Source organism: Chelon labrosus (assembly GCF_963514085.1).
Source record: "Chelon labrosus genome assembly, chromosome: 21".
Classification (NCBI taxonomy): domain Eukaryota; kingdom Metazoa; phylum Chordata; class Actinopteri; order Mugiliformes; family Mugilidae; genus Chelon; species Chelon labrosus.
This window is the reverse complement of record NC_140354.1, coordinates 4784228-4811400: the sequence shown is the minus strand read 5'-3', so window position 1 is coordinate 4811400 and position 27173 is coordinate 4784228. Positions and strand designations below refer to the sequence as shown.

At 43.6% G+C, this 27173-nt stretch overlaps 1 protein-coding gene across 2 annotated transcripts in view; it reads left to right on the top strand.

The window, feature by feature from the left end:
* The window catches only part of znf385c (zinc finger protein 385C), a gene marked incomplete at its 5' end in the record, with an annotated part of 73499 nt that overhangs the window by 35520 nt on the left and 10806 nt on the right, over positions 1 to 27173 (top strand). For both annotated transcript variants that reach the window (XM_084570138.1, XM_084570139.1), the window contains 3 exons: positions 15093 to 15235; positions 20668 to 20778; positions 24971 to 25190. In XM_084570138.1, coding sequence (XP_084426264.1) covers positions 15093 to 15235; positions 20668 to 20778; positions 24971 to 25190 — 474 coding nt within the window. The remainder of the gene's footprint in view (positions 1 to 15092; positions 15236 to 20667; positions 20779 to 24970; positions 25191 to 27173) is intronic.

Here is a 27173-nt window from a genome sequence, read left to right as displayed (position 1 = left end):
GCTCTATCACAACAAATGCATTGATTGGCCTTTGATGCTGCAAATGTCAAAGCCTCACTGAAGACATTTTTAGAGTGTTTAGAATGAAACTCTTACAGAAGTGTGTGCGGGACATGCTCTGGACTGTGTCAGTTTTGAACTATAAGGGCTACATCTGACCCATAACGCCTACAAATTGTTTTTGTTTAAAACTCTTTTGCTGTCTTGGACTGTGTTACAGTAGCAGAGTGGTGCAGCAGGTGGTAGCAATGGTGTTACAATAGTGTTCTCTGATCTGGGTAAAAATCTCTCATCTGGTAGATGTTTGGAGCCAGAGGAGCTGAAATGATTCTTTTTTTACCCTCAGTGGAGGACACAGCTTGCCTCCTTGGATTTGCATTTCCTGACATTGCCCTGCCAGGTTGGGGGCTTCCATCCTCCCTTTGAGCACACGCACTCTGCAGCTCATCCTCTCTAGGGACATATGGATAAATTTGTAAAGCTGCCAGAGCAAGTGCAAGAAAATAATACTCGTCACTGCTCCCACGTTGACTTGGGTTTGTTTGCTTGAGGCCATCGATTCTGTTCCGACAGATCTTAGAGGAATGGTGTGCACAGAGTCATTGAGAATGATGCATTAGCAGCTCTGCACCTATTAAAGCTGCTTGCTTTGGTTGAAGCCAGGCACCACTTTGCAGGGAATTATCAAGCCGCTTACCAAAGAGAGGTGATTGAATTCATTTGCTTACTAATGAGGAGGGCTTGCGAATTGTACACTTCCCCAGCTACGCTTCCACCTGTTAAAACCATTTGCTCATTACTGCAACATTTGTTCTCTATTATAATCAACCCCATTTTTGTCACCTCATCAGGCACCTTTGTGCCATTTTTGATGCTCAGGCCCACTTCATATGCGCTGGTTTTTGTTGGCTTGTGTCAGGAAGAGTGGCAGCTAACGGAGTGGTGAGGTATTGTCTGGTGTTAATGCGTTGGTATGTCAGGAGGCAGGAGTTGGGGTGAAATTTTTGACAGTTTATTTGAGGAATTTCTAGAAGAAACATTTTCTTGAAGCAGAATATGAATGAAACTGTATGTTCATATGCAAAAAGGACTGCTTATACATATATATAGCTTATACCATGTTTAGATTTTTCACCTTCAAGCCAGTTTAAATCATTTGTTGAGGTGATTTTCTTTCCTTTGCATGATCCTACACAAAAACACTTGAGTGCAATCAAGTCCAATCAGATAACTGTGTAACCTCTCTTTTCCTCAGTCAATCAAGACAATTGATTTTATTAGAGGTAATTGACCCCTGTTTGATGTTCATGATGTCTTGATTAGCCCTATTCTCTGGAGTGTTGTTGTGGAGAGTAGGCTCTCCTGCTGTTAAGGCCAGATTAACGGTAAATCCTCTTTGTCTCGGCAGACAGCAGCAGACAGACCGCAGTGGGTTAGCTAAGGCCTGCGCACTCAGTCGAGGTTAACGTATGTTAGTCTAAGCTAAACAGGACTTACACCAGCGTTATATCATGTGCATTAGCTGTATAGAGAGGAAGACATCTGTGCATGTTGCATTTTTAAAATTGGACTGATCCCATGATGTCTGGACTGATGTAACACTTTGGTAAGATCAGTATTGTGCATGGACTCATTCACTGAACAGCGTTCATTGAACGCGTTCATATTTTTGTGAACTGAACACATCATTTTTTCAACTGTGAGCGTAGATGTGAGTTTCGCTCAATCTGGAGGGAAATAACGACGTTCACCCTCATTCAGGAAAAAAAGAAAAATGCTTTACGACAGCTGTCAGCTGATTTACGACAAACAGCATGACTGGTGCAGCTGAAAGATAAGCACCGCAGAAGCAGCTGATCCACACATACAGTTGAGTTATTTCCTATATACATTCAATGGTTATTCAAAAGAGCACCACAGATCCTGGAGTTAAAAATATGATGGGCTGGAGATGGATGGGCAGGTCAGGTCAGAGATTCTGTTGAACAAGTATAGATCTAAGCTGCTTACTTAAAAAAAAAAAATAATTGCAGTACTAATACAATACTTGCTTTTTATAATTGAATTTTTCCTGTACTGATAATAGAACCTAAATACAAATAGAATTCACTACAGTTCACTAATTAATAATTACAAACACAACATGCCAAATATGCAGTAAATAAAGTAATGCTCTAAAAATAACAGCAAAACCAGATGTGCAGGCTGTTTTATTTACTGCACCTCCACTCTTAAATTTAATTGGAAACATTAATATGGATTTATTTTGTGAGTAGTCCATAATAATAGAGATCACAGTTATCAGTAATATTCATAGCATTACTATCAATGCTAATGTAAAAAAAAAAAATGAAAAAAAAGAATTTTATTGTTCTGGGATTTTGCTAGATTTAAAAAAAAAAATAATTAAACATTTGTAGAACAGTTTGGTTATTTTACATGAGAGATAACTGGATATGAAGAAGGAAGAGTAAATACAAAATCTAATGTCATAAACATCAGGATTTAGGAGCACTGGATATCTGGGGTGTCACAGTCAATTGAACCTGATCAAAGCACACCCACACAGTCTTGATGGAGCAGATCAAATTACGTTTTAAAATATTTTACTCTGAATAAACATTAGCTAGCGCAAATATGTCTACTTTAATTGACATTTTAACTGAAAGGCCAGTAGTGTAATCCAAATGTGTCAGTATAGTTTGCCTGTACCATCTAAACAACACGAGGGAATGTTGTCTGAGGTTTATGCCATGGTTTGACAACTTCAATGCCAGTGAAAGTTTAATGCGTATATCTTAAAGAGGAAATGAAGCACTCAATCAAATAAACAGCATTTGATAAATGGAGTTCCGCTCTTATCAACTAAAATAATATGGCCGCTTATCCTTGTTTAGCAAGGGGGCTGCCATCTTGCCGTACTATACCTCGTGGCGATTCCAATAGCGGTAGACGGTAAAAGAGAGAAGACAGAGATAGCAAAAAATAAATAGTTTCACTGAGATAGTCTGAAGGATCCAACGAACAACGCAAGACGGCGACTTGCTAGCTAGCATGCTAGGTAAAAGAATACATTTCTTAAAAGACTGATTCAAGTGCTGCCGCTATTGGTTATGAATGTGTAATGTTAGAGAGAAAGACTATATAAAGCAAAGTTGCCCGGCTGTTAAAAATACAAGAATATTTAAATCGGTGTCATTTCGTTTAAACTTTTGTGTGAGTTCATTTGTTGTGTCAACAGTTACTATTGGTTTTGTGTTGTGCATGTAGGGGCGAATGAAGAGAGTGTTCCTGTCTGCTACCTTCCTTTGACCCTTGACAAATGGAGAGTGTGAAGAGTGTTGACAGGGAACTGATAATGTTACAGCACCACATTAAAATCATGTTCCAGATCATTTAAGCCCGTGTGAGAGGAGTTTCTTTCAACAGAACTGTGCTACTCGTGTCGACGCAAGTGGCGGCAGCGTCCGATTCATTCTGTTCTAACAGCAGCACTTCAAGACGTGCCACTGTCAGACTGTGAAGGAGTAAAATATTTCACATGACGAGGGCTTAATCCAGTGGGGTGCACTTTACAGCGTCGGCCGCTTTGTGGGTGGTCGTCCATCCCAAATGACCTCAGAACTTGTTTCGTGTCTTTTCATTGGACGGTCTCCACCGCGCTCTCCTCCGATAAGTAGCAACGCTTTGCCGCTTGAGGACACTCCAGCAACTTTCAATCCGGATTAATCTGTCTTTGAGATCTGTCAAGGTCTCCGTGGATGCGCAGCCGAGAGAACAAGAGAGAGAAAGAGGAGTGTGGTTATAGGGACGGGCCATTTGTAGCTGCTGTCTTTGAGACGCGGTCCCATTCCCACTTTGCAACCAGCGGGGACAGCTCACTATATCATTCAGCGGTTTGTTATTTCGTCTGAAGCCCGAGTTGGCCGAAGGGAAGAAATGCCTGTCTCTTTCCCCTGTTGCCTGAAGGTGAAAGCCATTCATCATTTTCCAGAGAGCGTGTTTGTTTTTGTGTGCATTCTTGCAAGTGTGTGTGTTCATGCAGATGTCCACATCAATAGGTGTTCATAAAGCGGGAGGCTTATTCTTAAGCCATCAGATGTCACAGGCTGTTGTTCGGGCTGAGTGCACCAGATTGAATTCCTGTGATTCAGTTAGGTATTTCACTGGTGTTAAAGTAAATAATGGTTGCTGGAGTTTTATTTATTTTTGACTGACAACAGCCTCTAGTCTCTCTATTATATGTCTCTTCCGTCAGGCTCCATTAGCGTTTTGCAGTGATTCTCTTCTTACTTTGCTGTTGGAGCTCTGTAACATGTCATCTGTGTGATCACCCTAATATGTAGTTTGTAAGTTTTCTTATACCTGACCCTCACTGGAGCTGAAACAAAGTTGGTGTTTAACTTTACGCTCCGCCCTGGGTGTTTATGGGCTCTGTGTGGCTGAGAGCGCTGGGATATCCTTATGCAATTCCCGGTGCTCCCCAGTGGAACGCAGTGATCCACGTTTCTGCTGTTTCTGTGCCAGTTATTAAAAGCCAAAGGAAAGGTTACAGTAAATGCCACTCAGCTGAAGTGCAGCTCAGGGCGGATTTCCCTATAACCCTTATGCCACCCCGAGTTTCTCCCCAACATTCAGGGAAACTGTAATTTCAAGTTAATTGCTTTTTTCTTTTACACCCCCAAAATTGATAACGCCAGCTCCTCTTCATCCTAAACCTCCAATGCAGCTTCACATAAAAGTCCGCTAAAGGCTTTATTCCTTGCCACATAATTAAAATTAAATGCAAGAAAAGCAAAACTAACTCCACTCCTCACCATACACCTGAGTCTGATTAATTGGTAGTTTCCCCTGAATCTCCTCCTCCTCCTCCTCCTCCTTCTTGTCTACAGCGCTGTCCCTTTGAGGTTTCTCCCCCCCTCCTCCCAATCTCTTGTCACCTCTTCTCTCAGACACCCTGGGCACTCATCACAGAGGTCATGCACCTGTCGCCTGCTGTAAACAGGAAATGAATAATTCAGGAGTCGGCCCTGGTTGACTGCAACAGCTGATGGTCTCTCCGTGACGAGCAAAGATTTATCCAAGGGATTCGAGTTATAATCCTCAGCTGGAATCACACTAATGAGAAACGCTCTCCAGAGAGTCTGAGGACTCTCTCGGAGCCGGACCGCATGTCCTTGACCTCTGTGGGTGATAAAGTTAGTTTGAAATGGCAGTCTGTAGCGGCACGAGAAACTTCTGCCTCACTCTGCTTTGCATTTTTACAGTAAGGCCAGCTTTACTTTTAACTGGGTTAACTGTAAACAAAAAAGACTGTTAGCTTCTCTCTTCTCCTCTTCTCCTCTTCTCTCCTCTCCTCTCCGTGTCAGCCCATAGAAACTGACCTATATCAGAAAGCCAGTTATATTTGAGTGAAATACCCAGGTAGCTGGTTGAGAGGCAGCAAGATGCCAGTTGGGTCCACCGGGTTGCTAGAATGATTGGTTTTTGGTCCTTATCACTGCACCAGCAGGTGTCTAAGATGAGCTGTACTGTGGCACTCAGGGGGCAATTCACAATTATAACACCCCTAGCCACCGGTTCAGCCATCACTACCACACATACAACCCCCACCTTTACCTCCAACCATCCATCACCCTGTACTTCTTTTGCTATCCCTTTCATTGAGTGAAATCCTGCTGGCCAATAGTAACTTAGGAATCCTGTTATGGCCTCACTCCTCCAAACACCTGCACAGGCTCTGATAAGAATCCTTATCTGCTCAGTCCCATGTCCCCCTCTTTACACTCAGGCAGAGCAGGAGGGCCCTAGAGCTGGAGTGGAGGGTATATAACACCACCACTGGTGGTCACATTGATTGTTTTTCAAACACATTATTCTGTCTGGTGTGTCACGTTAAAGAGGGTTTGGAAGTAAGTAGGTGGCTGAGGCACAGGGGCGGGGTGTTAAATCCTTTGCAGTTGTGAAGTTTTCCTATTTAAAAACATGCCAGCTGCCAGGCTTGGTTGTGCCTCTCTCAGTACAATACCTCACATGAAGAATCATCCCTTTATGGCGTTCTCCCATCTTTATAATTACGTTTGAGGAATGAGAGGAAACATCTGCATGCCAGCACTTTGAGGAGAGGAGGAAGGAGACAACAAAGGACAGAGCAGCTTCTCACAAAAGGTTTCCAATTTGCAGCTTGCAGCTGTTTCTCTTCAGAGAGACTGTCGAACGGCCTGTCCTCTCCCAGCTGAAAAGCGGTTCACAATCCAATCAGAGATTTCTCAGCCACGGCTGGATGGGCACTGACGTTTGGCACACGATGATACTTTTCTTCCTTTGTAAGAATTTGTTGACTGTGTCTGTGCCTGAGTGTTCACCTCCATTAGCAGGTCTATAGACGTGGACGTGATAAGAGACAAATCATTTGTAGAGGAGAGGATTTCACAGCTTTGCACAGGTGCACCAGCTATCAGATGAGATCAAAGCTATCCTCACATCCACATCACCTACTGTTCATGAACATTAATGTCCCTGCCTCTACTGTAAACTGTCTGTGCATGCGTCTGCACAAGGCTTGGAAACTGTGGGATTGTGACAGTGTACAAATATTCAGCGGTTTGTGCCTTATGTTTGCTCATTTCCTGCCATTTCCCCGCCATTGTTTCACCTTTGTTTAGCTGCATATGTTGTACAATGAGTCTAATGGATGCACAAGGCATGGCACTGCGACCCGTAAATTAAGTCCCACAGATGTGCTTCTGTAGATTAATCTTCCTGCTCATGAGCAATTATTCTGGCAGTGAGGTTGAGGCGTGAGGCTGATTTGAAACAATTACAGCCCAGGTTGGGCAAAATTAGCTAGTTCAATTCCCAGGGAGGCTGCTGATTGAGAGTGAGGGCATTTTAAAAAAGCAGCTGGGGGTAATTGGTTTTTAACACCAGCCTGTCTTTCAGCCAGTGGACACTTCAGGGTTAAATTCATTCAGTAAATTGAGTCTGCTTTCAGTCAGCAAAGATATTTGTCAAGGTATTGTAAGACAATGTGTCAAATTTTAATTATTTGTGAACTGCTACTGTGTTTTCTCGTGTTAGTGTATCTATATGTATTATAGATATTAAGCTAATATATGCATTGCCGCTGTGCTAACCCCCGCAGCTGGAGGAGGACGTTTATTATCACATTCATTCCTATGCTGTAACTCCCATGTAAATGCATTTCTGTTTCTCAAATAATATAAGAGCTGTCTCCCGCTTCCCTGCTCCGTGAATGTGTTAAAGGGAAGTAGAATAGAAATCTTTTGCCTTGCAGCTCGGACTTAAAAAGAACAAGAAAGCTTTGCCTTTTTATAGCCAGTACACATTTCCATTAAGAGTTTTAATTGGCCGTAGACACACGCCTGAAAGCAGAATTCAAATTAAGTGTGCCATGAAAAAAGTCTAGAACGAAGAATTTGGGAAGAGCGAATGAGTGAGGAAAAGAGACATTTTGCGAAAAACTAATTCAGGTGGAAAGGATTTGGATCTGCAGACCATTTGATGGCAAGAAGGCAATTTACTGAGTCTCTGCAAACGCTTTTGCATAACAATGAATGTGATTGTAATGTACAGAACAATTCTCCTACTTTTCTGTTGTTGTTGATGCAAATAAAGCAAATGTTCTTTCCTGTAGTGTTTACAAATCACACATCATTTGCAACTGTAAATGAATCATTAATTGTAAAGCACATTTTTGTGAAGTGATTCAGGTGAGGAAAGCTCCACTGTGTTTATCTACAGCCTCATTGTCATTCCACATTAATCACAGCTTCATAACCACCTTTATGTCTGTATCTCAGTGTCTGAGTAAATGTTTTGCTCGCTTGCTCATCTCATCTCATCAGCGGCAGAGTTAAAATTAGAAAGCAAAACGCTTTTTTTTTTTTTTTTTTCTCCTGCACGCCCCGTCCTCCTTCCTCCAAGATCCAAGCAGCCCGGCTCACCTACCATATCTAATCAATTTATAATGAGTCGTCACAGTTGGCATGACGGCTGTGTGACGCTTGGTTGACCGGCCTGATATTTATTCATGTAAAAACCGATGTTGCACTTAATGCCACTTCCGCAAATGACTCAATTTGCTGCTGAAATGAACCTCATCTGAGTTCGTGTCAATCCTGCAGCATTTCTACACTCAGCTTTTTGCATATGAGGGTGCAGGGTGCAACTTGGCATGACTTTGTTATTTGTTTTTTGACATGACACCGCAGGATGGTAATGCTAGTCGTGTTAATGATGATGGACAGGAGGGCTAACGGTGACTCTCAAATGGATGCTTATATTGTTTGTCATATTTTAGCTTAGATCACTTTGCGGCTTTCCAACACTGTCTGCGTTTTGAAGGTTCATTTGGTTTTCACCTGGAGGGAAATGTCCAACAGCTGTCGTTATCTTTGTAAACCAAAGGGAGGAGATTAGGAAAAGTGTGGGTGACTTATTAAAGCGACTCACCCTGAGGCTTCAAAGCAAAGGAGCTAAAGTAGTTTCTTTTCTAAATGTTTCCCCGTGTTTTTGCAGTTTGTCGTCACATTGAAGTTCTGTGTACAGCTGCTGCTGCAGCAGAGCAATGACTGGCCATCGGCACCATCTGCATAGATTAATGTGTTTGATATTTCCCTTCTCCGCCTCCTTTTTCCTGTGTAGCATCAGGAATCAGTAGCATCTCTGTTGGCCGCCTGTAGTCGGCTGCCTCGTAGGCCTTCACAGTGGGAAAGCTGAGCAATTTGTTTCTGGATGGCTCAGGGCTTATCGTCTCTGCTTGACAGATGGGCTTTGCCTCTGCTCAGGTTTGGTTTGGTAGCAACGCGCCGCTCACTGCTTGCCTGATAGAACTCATTATAGACACACCCGGGGTGAAGAAGCATCTCCACGGGGTCCTGTTACCGGACCCCCATGACTGAGCCAAATACCGTAGACCTAAACATACTTCTGAAATGCTTTCTGTTGTTTGAGGTAAAATGTAAAATGTATGAATTATTGGTTCAAACCTGCTACCACCAGCATGCTTCAAATATTTTATCATGTCAAAAAACTATTAATGTTATGATGCAACACTTTGATAGTAAGAAAAGAGAGAAATTATTCATTTCAGGGTCACGTCAGGCTTCTTTTATTGTACTTAATAATTAAATTGAAAAAGTCCTAACCTAGTTGTCTATTAAAGCCAGTAACACAGGCTACAGTTTGTATCTTCCTCTGATGAGGCAATGCTGCTGCTGAAGCTGGAGGATGTATATTGATCTAATTTAGACCTTAATGTCGGGTCATATTTTGTTTATCGACTGTAACTTAGCCTCCACATAGCTTTATCCAAAATGCGATGGAGCCGCCTGGGGTCTGCATCTCCTTATAAATCCCCTGCATGCTAATCTCACATCGTACATCCCTTCATGTTGTGCTCTGTAATTAATGAAGCACCAAAGCAGTGGCATTGATGTAACTCTGTGCAAGACAGTAAGACCGATCGAGTGCAGGTGCAGCTTTCGGGGCTGAGGGAGGGGTTAAGCGATTCGGTCTCTGACTTCGTATAATTCCTCTAAAATTATACGTGAAAGAAAAGTTATGAAGTCATCTCCGTTCCTGAGAGCGCTCTATTTTCAGTCTCGGGTCAAACTGTGCTTAGCCTTGCGTATAATCGGGCCACATGGAGCAGTCTGCCACCTTCTGCAATCCAGGGAAAAGAAAGAGAAAATAGGGCAAAACTACATATGAGAGAATTTAAAAAAAAAGAAAAAAGAAAAAAGAAGCAGATTAGCTTAAAATAGTATCACAAAAAAGAAGCATGCAAAGATTAAATTTAATCCTTATGAAAATCCTTCACAACCTTATTAGAAATCGACTCAAGTGTCCCTGCTAAAACTGTCTCTGTAGATGGAGATTTTTCGATCTCTTTCAAGTCCTCTCCCTTCACGTGGACGCACGCACAAGTAAAGAAACTGAATTGTGTGCACGGAGGACAAGCAGACACCTGACCGTTCTAACATCAAACAGGGTAGAAATGGAGCTCTTGTCTGCTCAAATATTCCTTGCACATATTTACGGCATAAACTGCATCTGCCTGCTGTGCACACATTGAAACACAAACTCATGTGCAGTATACACAGTTATCAACTTACACACTCCAGTACACAATGTACATGCACAGTGCAGCCAGCGCAGCATGCTGGGTGACCCAGAAATAAAAGAGCAGAAATGTAATTCAAATAAACGACTTTAAAAGGCTCTAGGGGAAGGGGAAGAAACGAGACAGGAAGCAGGGAGGCTAAAATGTGAAAATACTGAAATTGCAGGCCACTCACCTGAAAAAGAAAAGTGGCTTGCAGACAAAAAAAACAAAAAAACATCTACAACTATACATTTATCCGGCCTCTTTCCAGGTCTGCAGCTCACATTTGGAATGACGCCATATGCATTGTGATGCGATGCTGAGGCAGAGAGACCTATATTTTTGTCTATTTCATGCAGCCGATCTAATCAAATTTGCTAAACGGAAGGCTAATTAAAGTTCCTTTCTCCACACTCTTTCGTGTAGTCAGTCTAGTCACGCGCTGTCTTGAAGAATAAAAAAAAAAGACAGGTTTGAAGATTGTCATCATCCTCGAAGAAGGAATAGGGGATAGAAGTGAGGGGCTGTGGATGGAGACGCATCACACGTGTCAGACTTTAATTAAAACTGATTGTGGTTGAATGTTCTCTGCCAATGTTACTTTAGTTCCCACGGTGACTCTTACACCACCTTCTGATCAAGTGGAAGCTAATTGGCAGCTAAGCGTCACTGTTCTCTTCCTCCTTTTTCTCTCTCTTTCTCTCAGTGAGCTACATTTGGACATTCAGCAGGCCTCAAACGGCCGTGTGCTTCTAATACACCATGAGGCCGGTTTACAATTTCCAGACACAGTGCTGAAATCTGAAAAAGCTATTTGTATGCATAGCACATCTTGGGTTATTTCATACCTCAGTCAAAGAGGTGCTCTGTTCGCGCGGTTATCGTAACTAAAAAGCTCCAGTTCTGTATTTATGTGGAGAGTTGCAGTTCCTGGCTCCTCATGTGCTGTCAGATCCAGTCCCATCAGCCCGTGGTCTGAGGCAGGGCAGCAGGCGCTGGGAGGTTTGCAGGGCGGCTGGGGGATGGTGAAACAGTGTGGCAACAGTGCGGCAGATGCACAATGAGCAACCTCGTGTTATGACTCTGAGTGTGCATGTCAGGGCACGACTGTGTACATGTTCAGTACGTGACGGCTGCGATCGCTGACTGGCATATCAAAAGAGACGTAATTGCGTGCGTCGGCCTACAAACAAAAAGAGTCATCGGCATGGTGCAGAGCAATTATGCTCATGTTGTGCCTGCACTTAGCGCTCGTGATTTCACCGGTCAGCAATTTCCCGTATATTTAAGTTTCGATGTGTAGGTATTCATTATCGCAGCTGGATAATCAGATCAGAGGCCGGGCTGATGAAGATCTAACTGACAGTCCGACTGTTACTCAGCAGGCAGTCACAGCTGAGCATCAGAGATGTGATGCATAATGCTCCTAAATTCTGCCAAAATCATAGAAAGAAGTAGCTCTTGCTCACGTAAGATCCCACAATCTCTAAAAAGAAAAAAAAACACAAGACTGGAGATGAAGGCGAGCGCATCTCTGGTGTATTCTTTTAAAATGTTCTTACACAAAAGATTTCATCATGTTTCCTTTTCTGTCAGGCTCTATAGGAAACCGTGTAATAAAAGTCATTCTTTTGCTTCATCTCACCTCTCTGTTGTGATTGTTAAAGGATTTAGCAGCAGGAGTGGTCTTGTACTTTTTTCTACTCCCCCCTAGCAGTGTTTTGTCTTTTTATACAAACACCACAGCCAAAGTCATGAGGGTCCTCGGGGGTCTGCCGTTGTGTTTTCAGCCTCTGTGGGTTGTGAATGGGAACCAAGACGGTTTTGCCGCTAAGGACAACAAACCTTGCATAGCCAGAATAAATGTTGCCAGCTCATCTTTGCACGATTTGCATTTGACAGCAGATAAATGGTGCATTCATCCAATCCGCTTGGGGAGTGGTTTGTCAATCATGTAGTGTTCGGCGTACCTGAAGCACCTGTTTTTAAGCAAATTTATCCCGACTGAAATTGTAGGCTGTCTTCGAGACGCTAGACAGCAACAGACAGGAGGGAAAGAAGGTGGAGATCCAGTCACCCAACTCAGGACCCTGCCGTGCCAGCAACTATCCCACATAATTAAAGTGGGCCACAAATAGAAAGGCAGTTTTTCTCTACTCCCCTCCTTTTCTCCTTCCTGTGTCGTTCAGCTGCAAGAATATGCACAGCACGGGGGCGGGGTGGGAGTATTTAGATGTGAGAAAAGGTAATTTGTCAGAAACCTAAGGGAGCACTCGAGTGATGACAAGAGAATTACAATAGAGAAAGGACTTAAGGGTTGAACGGCTAATTCTGTGATAGCGGAAAAGGAATGAGCAGGAACGGCTCGGTATGTTTGCCCGTGTACGTAGGAATCCATTATTTTCTCATAGGGGCATGTAGAAAATAATTGAAAAATCGATGTTTGAATTCCACGGCTCGGATGCACCGCACAAACATACACGGATCCGACTAGATGCAATGTGACGGCGGCTGTTGTGTAACCAAGCCCAATGAGTCATGAGAAGGAGGAATGCGTTGTTGTGATGGTTGGAGGAGGAGGGCTGCCTGGGGAAGGACGGGCAGAGACAGTCAGATCCGTTAGCAAAGTCATCTGGGAGAGAGCGGAAGAGGCTGGACGTTTGGTTTCAGGCCTTGCCTCAACTGCCAGTGGTTGTCTGGACTCAGGACCGCGAGTGATGCATAAATAAATCTAAGCCTCGATGCAGACTTAACTCTGGACAGAGAGAGAGAGAGAGAGCATATGTGCGTATGGCCACATTATGAACGCATCCACGTACATGTGTAGGCCGGAACAAAATAAACATTTAATAGAAAATGAGTGAGAAATGGAGATTACCAGAAAGTCCTGCCTGAAATAACATTTTAAAAAACATCCTTCTTGCAAATAGCACTCACAAAAACACTGGAACCGACTTGAATTTGATTTAAATTGCACTCCTGCTTGAATCATACACAATACGCGGCAAGTGCAAAATTATACCTTGTTTGATTTTGTGTGGATGTTGTGTGACTGTGTATATATTGACTTCCCTCTCGCCTTGGGAGCTATTTGTTTTCAGAGGTGCGTAGGCAGGTTTGTTTGTATGAGTTTAAGTGTGGCTGTGCGTGTGATACTCATCTAGTACATGCGAGCCGCACACACGCCCTCGCTTGCTGTCGTTCTTGCCCGCATTCAGGTGGTGCCTCCATGGCAGTGTTATCATCCAAAGAGGAAAACAGCCAGCCCCTGATTTAATAAGCTGCCTAGGGAGTAACAGAGAGGTGGGAAAGCACTATCAGCTGATAACTGTCCTCCCTGCAATCCCAGCTCTTTTCTTTGATAGCCCTGCCAAGCGAAAACTCAGCCTCTCCTTGTTTTTTGTGTGAATGTGCATGCTGTGTGTGGGAGCGACCCCCTGCCGGCTGCTGCCCACGTGTCTGCAGGCCGCGTCCGTCCTATGCTGCCTCGCTCTGGGTGTCAGACAGACAGCAGAGGAGAGCGCACGCACGGCGAAGGCAAGCCTGTGCCCGGCGCTGAGGAGCATATGCTCAGAGCTTCAGTGTTTCAGACCCCCACCCACTAACCACACACACACACACACCCTGCGTCATGGCTTCCAATCCTGCCAAGCCGCAGAAAGCCACGGGCCAGACTACTGACAGGGTCCCCATCTATCACTCTGCTCTGCGCCTGCATATAGCCCATACTGCATCATGTGAGAAAAGTAAAAGGTGCTACAGCAAACAAGAAAAAACTGTGAGAACGTTCTGCAGAGCAACTGGTGAGCTTTATTTTGACGGGTCCTGGTATTTTGTTGAGTGTGATGGCTTTGTAGCTAAGTTTCTGTTTAAAACCAGAGCAGGGAAGATCGACTTTTTGTAACCAGGCAAAAAATAGTGAAGGTTTGGGTCCTCGTCTTCAGTCTACATGCTGAAGACAAGCTGCTGTTTACCCTCATTTGTCTGCATTGCTGTTCGGTTGTTTTTTAAGCTAATAATTGATGAAAAAGGCAAGCCTGTGCTCATTCACTTAAAGAAAAAAAAAAGAAAAACGCTGTCAGTCGTGGAACATAACCCACGGTTCAGCAAACACTCTTGTGGTGCATAGCGCAGTTTTTTTTTTGTTTCTTGTCTTTTGTCTTTATTGATTTCAAGCACACGGGAACATGTACGCGAACAAGACTCCGTATTGAAAAGATTCCTCTTTCTTTTGTATTTCTAAAAAGCTGCTGTTTTTGTAATGCCAGTGATTGCGTTTCCTCACACACAACAGTTCAACTGCCTCGCAGCTTATGTGGACAAGGACTCATATCATCGGCGTACTATGTGGCGGCCACGGTGACCCGCAGCTGACACCGATGATTGATCCTGGTGCTGGGATAAGTGCCTGCGCACCACCAAGCGCACCGGTCCACTGAAAGGCAGCCAGGCGGAAAATTAGAAATCGCTTCATCCCTGGTCCATTTGAAATCCGATATCTCCCATCTTCCCCTCGTGCAGGCACCTTTCCTTAGCCGATAAATCAGTAATTAAATGATGTGTTTATGTGTATGTGTGTGCATGTACATGAGGGGCAGGTGCGTGTCCTTGGGGGATAAGCCTGGGCAACTGGGGTGATGGGGGTAATTAGGTCTCCAGTACAGACCATTTTGTTCGCATAAAAAAAGAAACACCTCTTTAAACAGACTGTATTGTCCCAGATATAAGCATGTGCTTATTCACACACACACACTCACACGCATGCGAGTTGTGCAATGTGATTCTGGGCATCAGCTGGAGGTGTAACGGTACATCTGGTACCAAATAAATCAAAGTCGGGCCTCCCCTTAGCGCTGCACTTGAAGTGCTGCTCCTACAGTCACACTGAGACAGAAAAGTCCCACGTGTTAGCATTTCCTAATGTTTTTTAAACGTCTAACATCTATCTCATTGTGTTGTCCAGGTACATCAGCCCAGGGCAGCCCTCTTTTGGCTTCCCTCCCTGTCCCAGGACGGCCTCTGCAGCCTCAGCTCGACCTCAAACACCTCCTGCCCTTCAGACTCAATGGATCCTCTCCCCTTAGCCTCTTCCCTAACTTTAATACGGTGAGTCCAATCTAAACATAGCACTTTGATGCCTGTATAATATAGTACCTCATTAGATCCTGCAGAATATCAGGTATATAGTTGACTTTCTGCGTCTTGCACTGTCTTTGAAAGTGCTAGGCAGAATAGGAATGAAAAATTGAAGCACCTGGCAAAAATATGACTGTCAACGAAAACAAACCCCAACGGACATATTAGCATTTATTTTGTGCTCATGGGCAGCAGGTGTCACACCTCTGTGGTAAGGGTCAGGTATATAATCTATATAATTCATAATTTTTGTGCAAGTGTTCCACCTCATGCTCTCTGGGTTTATGTCAGTGTGCGGCATAAAGAAATACAGGCCTATAAAACCGTGTCCTTAATGCTAGCTGCACTGCTGTTCACTAAATCACTGTCTTCCCTGTCAGCCTGCAGCTTCCAGAACTATGCAGAGACCTTACCTTGAGTTTAGGTTACAATCTTTATTCAAGCAGTGTTTCACCTCTCATCATCTCCGTTGTCACCTCAGCATCAGCGTCTCTACAGATGAGACCATCATTACTTTGTTTCAAGCGTCAGCAACAAACAGTTCAGTTTTCAAGAGCTTCAGCTCTGATGCTTACCTTGTCTCAGTGCCTGGAATTAAGAGCTCGTGTCTTTGATCCTTTACTTACCAGCTCTGGTGCCCATTGTCGTTTCGTGCGTGTATGTGTGCAGGCACTTCTGATTTCTTTGATCCTAGTTTTTGAGCGAGTGTGTGTGTGCGTGTGTAAGGTGTGTGTTCACTCCTCTCACTGCACTGTGAAACTATCTCCAGTTCTGTGGTCTGTAAATGAAACATAAGCCAGAGCTTCGGCTCCAGTATACACTTAACACCTTTTGAAACTGAGCAAAAAAAGGTTAGACAAAGGAGAGAGAAACAGGGGGGATGGAGCATACCTACATATGGCTGGCTGTGTCTTTACAGTGGAGGACGTGTGTGGGAATGGATGAGACATAAACACTTGCCGTATGATGTGTAGGTATGGGGTTGCCAACCTGCCATGTAAAATGTGCAGTTTATTCATTTGTTCTACCGCCCACCGCTTTGGGTCATGGGGTTGCCTACTGCCCTGTCGGGGATTGAGCATGCTACCAGCAAAGGCAACATGGTGAACCCTCACTCCTCTAGCACCCTCATGTATTTATATTAGTGGTGGAGGCAGTGGGTCGGTGTTTTGTCTGTATCTTACTTGTGTTTCAGTAGGAGGATTATTGTTTTTTATTCTCAAACCAATGTCCGTGCCTCGTAGCTCTGTTAAAAATAAATTCTGACCACCCTCATAGAATACACATTACATAATTTATTTTTGCACATTGTACTTCCATATTTACTGAAAGCCTAGACAATAAGGGGAATAGATTGAACCACATTTACAGACTTGCAATGATATTCAATCAGCCATTGTTAAATTGCATACAACCTGCAGAAGGACTTGGAATCTATGACAACCAGAATGCAGAAATTATGATAAGCACGGAAATAACATCAAATCAGTGTCGCTTCAGTCCCGGGAGAAGATGATTAGCCTCCATAACACACAGTCTGACAGCACAGCTGTGGCATTAATCACAAAGTCCATTCAACAGGGAGCCCCACGTTCTCTTAGCCCTGATAAGGCACACGTTGTCCCAGGCGTGTGCAGGGGGGCAAGATGAATGCACCTGTCTTCAAACTAAATATCCCTTGGTTCCCCTGGTGTCCCTTCCTACATCCTCCCCCTCCCCACCTCATCCCTGGTGTTTCTCTTTCTCCTTTTCTCTCTCAACCTGCACTGAAACCCCATCACAAACTCAGCCGCCCGGCGCAGGATAAGTTCTGTCTGCACTAGGATGGAGGGGGTGAACGGAGGGCTGGGACAAAAGACGCATTTATGGCAGTCGGTTCAGGATGGCTGCGGACAGACAATGGACACATTCTTCAGTTCCTAAAACAAATAGCTGTGTGCAGCCTGCCCGACTAAGGTGGACAGAGGGCAGCAGGACTGGGAAAGCTAGGTTTCCATGGTCTGGCTACAGCTGGTGAAGGGAAAAGTCAGTTGCTCCCAAAGGTAGCCTTGAGTCATGTAGAGGCCAAAATAAAGCAACAAAGGGAGAGATAGCCCTGAGGGAGAGATATACATCCAGCATGGAAGTTTCATTGTCAGGTGTGTTTATATTCCCTCTCACACCTGGCCTTTAGGAATCTGTAGTAAATAGACTCCACTCTAGCAGAGGAGGCAGCTGTCTTGGACACGGTGAAGCTTTGTGTGGTATAGAAGGATCTCATGTTGTCCAGGCTTGTGTAACAGTAGGAAACCAAGGCAGTGTGCCATTCTAGCTGCCATCGACACACAAACACTCCTTGATCTCTGGGCAGCTGAGGTTGTCAGCAGTGCCACCAGTGAGTGTGGCGGTCCAATTCATTTTTGAGACCATTCCTTATACAAGCAGAGGAATGGACTGGGCCAGACACTATGCCAGACTGGGGTAAGATCCAAGGTGATTGTTGTATTTGATACCATGCTGAAGGGCATCGCAATGGAATCAGCTGTCATTGTGGAATGCAGATCTTTATAATGAAGTCTCTGCTTTCCCTCGGCTGTTTATAGTATGCCGTCCTGGGACACAGTTTACCCACTGACAGTTAAAACTGCATTATTCTGTATAAAACGTTCTCTAGAAACTGACTCGTAATTAGACAGTCATGTATCTGAGAAGACAATTGTCCGATCCCAGGGCATTATGTCCCACCTATCAATACAACTTAGGGCTCTTGTTCATGTGAGAGCAGACATTCCTGATAGTTTAGCTTACACTGCATCAAGTATGAATCTGACACACTCATAAATTTTGTGTAAACTCAGTGGCCGATTATTTAAATCGGAAATCAGATGCTAGCAGCAGATCCAGTGTCGTCTGCTGTTACTGCTTAAGCAAAAAACAGTTTTGAACCCTGAAAGTTTCCAACACAAAGTCTCACCAAAAAAAGTAATTGCAGCTGAGATCAAAATATTTTTCCCTTCATCTTTACTGCATAATACAAAACTACTCAGGTGCACAAAAATGTGAAGTTTAAGCCAACAGGCAACATTTCAGCCCCTCATCCGTTTGTCAGTGCTTACTGTTTCAGGTCACTTAAATTCACCACAGGTGCAATCAGTGAACCATTGGTTCATTTACAACTAGTAGAACTGCATACACTGTGCTTATAACGATATACACCAATCAGGCTTAAAATTATGACCACTGACAGCTAAAGTGAATAACACTGATTATCTCTTCATCTTTACTGCCTATTATATCCCACCCACTAACAGGTGCCGTCTGTTAGTGGGTGGGATATAATAGGCAGTAAGTGAACATTTTGTCCTCAAAGTTGATGTTTTAGAAGCAGGAAAATGGGCAAGTGTAAGGATTCGAGGGAGTTTAACAATAGCCAAATTGTGATGACTAGACAACTGGGTCAGAGCATCTCCAAAACTGCAGCTCTTGCGGGGTCTGCAGTGGTCAGTATCCATCAAAAGTAATCCAAGGGTCACGACAGGGTCATGGGTGGCCAAGGTTAACTGATGCACGTGAGAAGTGAAGGCTGGCCCATGTGGTCTGGTCCAAGAGATGAGCTGCCAACAATGGTGCCAGGATGCACTATAGGAAGAAGGCAAGCTGACGGGGGCAGTGCGATGCTTTGGGTTATGTTCTGCTGGGAAACCTTGGTCCTGCCATCCATGTAGATGTTGCGTTGACACGTACCACCGACCTAAGCATTGTTGCAGACCATATACGCCATGGTATACATATACATCATGGCAACGGTATTCCCTGATGGCTGTGGCCTCTTTCAGCGGGATAATGCACCCTGCCATGATGGAGGCCCCACTTTGCAACGTGTCAGTTACCACAGTACACCTTCAGGACTCTAGTGGGGTCCATGCCTCGCTGGATCAGGGCTGTTTTGGCAGCAAAAGTGAGCCCAACACAATATTAGGAAGATGGTCATAATGTTATGCCTGATTTGTGTATATGCTTATATTGAACAATACTAATCCTCATACATGACTTACTTGACTCTGAGTTAATTAATTATGCCAACCAGATGCATTGGAAAAAAGGAAGAAAATGGGAGGAATTAATACAAAAGTCCAACAATTACAATACAACAATGAAAACAGGTGTTTTTAGTTAACCCGCTGCTGAGACTGCAACGTTGGCTTGTAGAGTGGAGATATGTGTGATTTATGTGAGTTCACCTCGCTCAATATATCATTTTAAACACGTTTTCTGTCTCAAAAGATTCCAGTCGAGTCGAGCACATTTTCTGCATGCCTCGAGAATACATATAAAGAAGAAAATGAGTGAAATGGCTTGGATCCTCGGGTAGCTAAAGTTTCCCTAATAGTGGTACCTTGGATCATTAAGAGGGGGAAAAAAAAAAGATTTTTTAAACCATATGTTCTTGGATTGTGTAACTAAATATCAAGAAGGAGCTAAGAAGAAGGAATTATATTAGCTGTGTCAAGCAAGACCTTCTTGGGTTACCACACAAATAGATAATAGATCTTAGATAATCTTGGCAGTATGTAGAATACCCTTCTTATTTTTAGCTCTGTTTATTCCCTGAGTTATGTACTGTATATATCGGGGATGCAGTTTTCACCTCTCTACTTACGGTGACAAAGCTGTGTGGATACTTTATTAGCTGTGTGATCGCACACAAAATAGGCGGTGCATACGGCTTTGCATTGTATTTTGTGCGCAGGTAAACTTAAACGGCACAAAACGGCAGATTATTGGGATGCGACAAATCACCTGCTTTACAATTTCAGAAGCATTTATTTGCTCTCTGTCCTTGCTCCGTTGAACTGCAGTTAGAAAGCCTAACAATTAGCTTGAATTTATGTACTTTTGCTCTCGTTATAGCTGTGCTTCTTCATTCTGTCAGTTCATAACAGCAGCACAATAATTAGCTAGCACGCATGATAAAGTGGGACTCTCCCCGGAGGTGGTGCCTTGCCACCTTATCTCTTCAATCTCAAGTGCGCCCTCCTTTGCGTCAGAAGAAGTTTGGCTGTGACTCCTAATGAGCACTTAACAATCACAATACAGTCGCTCATCACGTTGCTTTGTGTAAAGGCTATCGAGGATAAGAAAAACCTGCTTGAAGCGCAAAGTGTTGTAGTGTGATGGCATTGCGGGGAGGAATGGATATGTTATTTTCATGCTAAACTGCTCTACTCTCATGTAAGAGACTCTGCAATAATGCAACATTGGTGCACTGGTATTATTATTATCTCTTTAAAATCTGCTGAAGGTATTTAGATATGATGCCATGCTGTCTGCTGATGTACTCTCCTCCTCCTCCTCTGAGGCAAAGTTGCCAAATCATTTCGAACTAATGTAGTTTGTGCTCATCGTTTGTTTGTGTCTCTCAGATGGACCCTGTCCAGAAGGCAGTGATCAACCACACATTTGGTGTCCCTCAGCCCCTCAAGAAGAAACAGATCATCTCCTGCAACATTTGCCACCTGCGCTTTAACTCAACGGTAAGAAATGAAGAAATGCCTCTTGGCTTTATGCTGGGGTGTTTATGAGAAATTGTAGAACATTCATAATATACACGATGTCCATAACAGAAAGTACGTTGGGCCTCAAAGAAGAACATTGATTTGGCCTTCTGCTACCTTCTGTAGTTGCTGTTTTTTCTTATTGTTGTTCCACATTTTTTTTTCTCGGCTCTTAGCATTCCTTCTGATTCACTAAATTTGCTTTGGAAATGTGGAAAATATGCTGTACGTGTGTGGTAGCAAATGTGTGTGTCTTAAATGTATGTGCTTTAAGAGAAAAGTTGGCAGTTTATTTTTTTTTTGCCAGCTATGTGCGTGTAAAAGTTTCTCCACTTTGCCTTTCAGTAAAATCTGTATGTGTGTGATGTGTGTGACTGGGAGTTGTTTTGGTATGAGGGATTAGACAGCAGGGAGAGCAGTCATTTATCAGCAAAGAACAGAAACAATCAGCAGCCACAGCAGGAAGCAGCATTCTCGGCTCCCCATTCCATTTTTTTTTCCATCCTCACCACCGCACAGACACACGCACACACACGCATGCACGTACACACACTTGCTGTACAGAGGCAAACCTGCACACACAGGCAAATATCCCACGATATTTTATACATATTCATAATGAAGTCCAGAAAGGCTTCAGACATCTTATGTCTGGGCACAGAAAACTGTGCACAGTCACAGTCACACACTTTTATTTGGACTCCATCTTCAAAGAAGGTCTGAGGCACAGGAGACAAGGAGCTGAGGGGAGAGAGGAGATGCAGACGTGCTCTTCACACACGAAAGCAAATCCCATCGCCTGCCTCCTCGCACCGACTTAAAGAGGAGTGTCACGTCTGACTGTTGCTTTATCTGTCTCTCAGAGAGCTTGAATACTTTCTTAACGCTTCCATGTACGCTCCGCAGAGTTTGCTCAGATATTAAACCAAGTTATCCCTATGCATAAAGCTGAAAAGCAAGCTTACACTGCTGCTCAGTATAGCACAGGCTGACCTTAAAGAGCAATTTAATACCAAATGACATTGTTGCTTTTGCTGACTTCCAGTGGTGGAGTTTTTCAATCAGATGCAGTAATGTACTCCTAACCGTTGGAGTACATCACTGCACTTGATACACCCTTATGAGACAGGTGCAAAAGAACCCACTTATGTTCACATGTACGTATGCACAGTATTACGTAATACGACACATCTGTGGGGTTTACATTGACTATTCAGACAGATGCTTCTTCAAGACTGTAAACTTTAGTTAACTGCTCCAAATTAACATATGTTACACATCATGAAACTCTACTGTAGGAATTTTGTGCCTGGAGCAAAGGAGGAAGTCAGGTGATATTACAATAGAGCAACGAAGTGTGCAGAGGGAAGAGGTTGGGGTGGATGGATGGGTTAACAAAATGTACGAACACAACTACGGCTGCCTCTGCATTTAATTCGGTTCAGTTGTCCGTTTGAAGAACAAAAAGCTCAACTCTCTGTTTCTCATTTGACTGTTAGTCCCAACTTTCCTTTCAACTGGCAGTATATGTTTTTTTTTCTTTAATGTGTTCTCGACAGGCCATTATGCAGATTTTTTTGTTGGCTTTAATCAGAAAACAAATCACACTGTGGCTTTACAAGGGATTAAGTTCCGGAACATTTCTTGATGCAACTTCTTGTGCACGTTTCCAGCATTTGTGCAAAGTATTTGTACAAAACATGAGAGTAGAGTCAATCTTGTCATCTAAATCTCGGCAAGAAAGCAAATAAGTGGATTTCCCAAAATGTCTAATTGTGTTGTTTAATGTCACACCAGCAAGTTTCCTCCAGTGAGCATGCCTGCGCTTTGCCTTTTCTGATAGGATCCTAAAATAAACTTTTCATATATATTTTGAAGGTTAGCCACAACATTATGACCCCTGACGGGTTGAGTGAATAACATTGACCATCTTGTGGCAGTTTAATGCTCTGCTGGGAAACTTTTGAACCTGGCATTCATGTGGATGTTAGGCCACCACCAGCAACATTCTGTTGCCAGACACCACAGGACATCCTCAGAAAGCCCATGTCCATTCTCTGATGATTCACAACTGTTTTGGAGGCACAAGGGAGACCTACACAATATTAGGAAGGTGGTCATAATGTTATGACGTGCCTGATCATCAGGCGTTTCTATTTCTTACTTTGTTATTTACTTTAATTACCGATCAATATGAGAGGGGTTTAATCAGTTCCTGTGTAAAACATTGTCTCTTTTGCTGTGGTCTTGAATAAACAGTTTCATATTACTGGAGTATTTTGGGTGCCTATAATCCAAGAACAGTTGGACATAAATACTGTAAAATAGCTATAATAAGAATGTATGTATTCTTCTTGTTCACTCTATAACACATTCTCATACTAGAACATAATTGGGCTGCATGTATTTATAGCGCAGTGCAGCAAAACAGACAACTGTGACTGGCAATTGCTATCGGAAAAAAAATCCACCCAATATAGCTAGTGACTTGAGGGGGAACTGAACTGTTTTATTCATTGCCCTTCTCAATCAAACGAGGCAGCTCAGTGATTGTTGAATTAAACAAACTAACTGCCATAACAACTTTATTTCTGTTCCATTTAATTTCTACAAGGACATCATTATTGAGAGGGGAGGGTTCATTCCAGATCTGTTGGAGGGGGCGTGTTTCATAGCCCTTTAACATGCAATCTCTGCATTGGATATACTTGCATGTTTGATTTTATTCCAGAGATTTCTTGATCACTGGGAGATGGCATGGTGAAAACCAAAGCTCATTTCACACCTTGTCCATTTGCCTCCACTGACACTGAGAGTTGGTGGAGAAGTTAGAGGCTGAATTCGTCACATCGGGCCACTCACTGAAGCCTTTTCACGGCAGATCAGTCACGCAGCGCCCGGATGTATTTGATCTGTTTTTACAGGTGCCTTTCCAGCTACATTATTTAGTGCTCTCCACTATATCACACAATTAGGTTTGCTAAGTGCGTAGATGTTTAACACTTCATACTCAGAACACTGGTATTTACATTAAACCATCAGGCATGGCATGTGTGTTAGCCTCCAACCTTGTATCTTTGCTTTAACACCACATACGCAGCTATCTGCTTTTATTGCTCATCAGACTTAATGTATTTTATATTCTCAGTTTATCAGAAAAAAATGAATTTTGCTCTTAATGAACACGCCTCTTAGACTTCCTCAAATCTCGTTTCTGCGTGGATTTATTCCTCACTTAGGAGTCCTTGAAAGAAATGTCCAATCTCTTCGCTCAAGTTGTTCAGTGCCAGAAGATTTGCATGTTTTATTTCTCCAGGAAGACAGCTTTGGAAGAAGGCTTTAAAGAACAGCTGCATCATACCTTGCTTTGCATGTTGAAGAATACAAAAAGAAACAAACAACAATTTTAAACCTAATCCTCCATCCTTAATCCATCTATCTCTTAAACACTGAGAGTATGATTTATTTTTTTCTGTGCTACAATTTCAAACCGCGCTCATTTAATAAGGGTTGTGTCTTTTATATTCAATCAGTGATTTTACATTTTTTCTCCATAATGTCTGGGCTCTTCTCTGTGTTGTATCCAGACCAGGAGCTGATGAGAGTTGTTCCCCTCAGGCTGTTGTAGTTTTAATGAGTGATCTCTGCATTGATTTCTCTGCTATCCCTATGTATCCACGCTGTTCTGACAACATGGGCTTTGTTCTTGAATTGAGCAGGGTCGTGCGAGGGATGAGAATGTGAAGGTAAATCGTGACCCACCCGAAGGGAAATTTTCGTGTTTATTGCTGCAGTGCAGTCAGTCAGGATGTGTCTGAATTCTGTTTTATGAGTTTGTGTGCTCATGAGTGCTTAAATGTGTGTATGAGTTAATATGTACTGCCACATGCGAAGCTGGCTGTCACAGCGCACATTAATAGGGTAGTTGTAGAGATGGAATCCTCTCTCTTGTTACACATGCAATTATACCTCTGGCCTCCCAATGTGCCAGCGCTGTTATCAGGTGGAAGCAGACTCTCCTCCTTGCAGCTTGTGTATGCCTGCGACAGAGCGAATATTCAAGCATGCATTTTAAAATGTGTCGCACGTGGACTCCAGTCTTTCCAGCAGATAATGCATCAGGTCCTCTCTGCTTTTACCCCTAACCTGGTTTTCTCCCATTTTCCCACAGAACCAAGCCGAGGCCCATTATAAAGGCCACAAGCACGCCAGGAAACTCAAAGCCATGGAGGCCCAGAAGAACAGGCAGCGGCGAGCTGGGGAGGCCTCATCCGCGGGGAGGGAGAGAGACCGAGACAGAGACCGGGAGCGAGAGCGTGACAGAGGCAAGACATCCACCTCTGAGGCAACTCTTCCTGCGCTTATGGACACAAGCTTAGTGGAGGGAACAAGTAGGTATAGCGTTGAAGCAAGAGTGTGCTATTTGTAACCGATCCGAATGTCTCCACCTTCTTGGTGATCACTCTGTTGCGCTTTACTTCCTTTAAATCCCCCTTCTGCTCCATTGCATCTTTCCAAATCGCATCAGCCAGTCTGCTCCTCACATTATTGACAGCTTCACCCTCCTCCTCCATATCTTTGCCGCCCTTATCTCTGTCCTTCTGCTCCATTGTGTTACACTTTGAGATTACATCTTCTGTACACCTTATCCCTCACCTTTTCGGCCTCCTATCCCCTCCGTGTTTCTGTGCAGTCAAAGCTCTGCAATTTCCACTGACATTGCCCCCTCCCCACCCTCGGAACTTCGCTGACCTCGCCGTCTGTCCCTTTGCCTTGTGATAGATGGAAGGCTCCAGAGCTGTGGGATTGGGGGAAGTCTGGGAGCAAAAGATATTGTGTAAATAAAGGGGCACGCTGAGATCGATTGGAGTCTCACTGGGGTGGTTTTTACCCCCTTTGCCTCTTAATTTCCACAGTTTGACTCCCCTTCTCTCCCTCCTGCTCTCTCCTGTCTATCTCAGTTAGATGGAGCGGGTAGCTGCAGAGGCAGAATTGGTGTATTTGTGCAGCACGAAAAGAACGGCACATGGTCGAAAAGGAGAAAAATAGTGGTGAGGGCTTTCATTAAATTGCCATCACATAGAAAATAAAGTTGAAAGAAATCAAAGGCACTCATCTTCTTTTAAAAAAGCTCAAAGAATTTCACATATGGTGGTGTAAATATAGACATCTCAACTCCTGATAAAAGGAGAGGAGTGCGCTGGTTTCCTTTCAGCAGAAATTGAATGTTGACTTTTCCACACCACACAGCCGCAACTTAGCTCAGAGAGCATGAATTGCTCTGATGGCATTTTGACTGCAGAGTGAGCCCATTACCATCTCATGTTGCTCTTCTCTGGGTCCACACTTTTCATTTCTCCATCCAAGGTGGTGGAAATGGAAAAAGGGGGTTGAGTAGTTTTCCCCCTTTTCTTCTGCCACTTCACAACTTCCCTGCCCTGAAGGAGATCCCTATCTGAGCAGAATTTCAAAAATTCACTTGGATGGTCGACGGAATATCAGAGAAGAGATATGAAGGTGCAAGGAGAGGAGGAGGAAACTTTATACTTTATCCCCCCTGACAGACATGCTCGTGTGCTCATAGATGCACACACATGCACACTTTTTTTTTTGCCTTGAGCCCTAACAGTCTCCTTCAGAAAGGAGAAAGTGGACAAAGGACTGGGAGCCTGATAACGCTTCTCATCAAATCTCATTTTAATATTCTGCTGTTGCAAAGGAGAGCTCTGAAAGAGGAAAGCAGCAGCGGAGACGAAACGAGGCGATGAGTGGAAAATGAAAGATAAGATGAAATGAATGAAGGAGGCTGAGGGAAGGAGGAAGAGAGAAGAGAGGGTCGGTGGAGAGAGAGAAAGCAGATAAGTCATAGCTAGTTTTTGTGCTGTGAATAATTTTACAGCTCCGAGGCAATTTTGTGAGGAGGAACACTCTTTAATAAGCCCAATTGTGTGATTGGCCTAATGTGAAATTGAAATGCAGCAGTGCGCGCCAGTGCTGGCATGCACCACAATGCCAAACTGTAATGGAATAGTGCTCCAAATTAACACTCTATGAAATGAGTTATGTCTGCCATGACACTAAATGCTGGTGGGGAGCTGTCTGAGAGTATTGCCCACATTGTCTGCCATCAGGAACCAATAACCCACCTGTCGCCTGTTCCTCTAAGCACGCCGCCAGTCCTTGCTCAGAATAAACAGACTTCCTCTGGATCCGCAAAGTCAAGCTCTCCAGCTCCACTGGAATACCTGCTAATGCCTATTTAGACGCTGGAGGCAGCTACTGCTCATACGCTATCTTATAAATGTGCGGGGCTGGATGGAGTTCAACTGTTTTCCAAGTATCTTTGCCACTGTGGAATGGGCAGGCAATTGTAG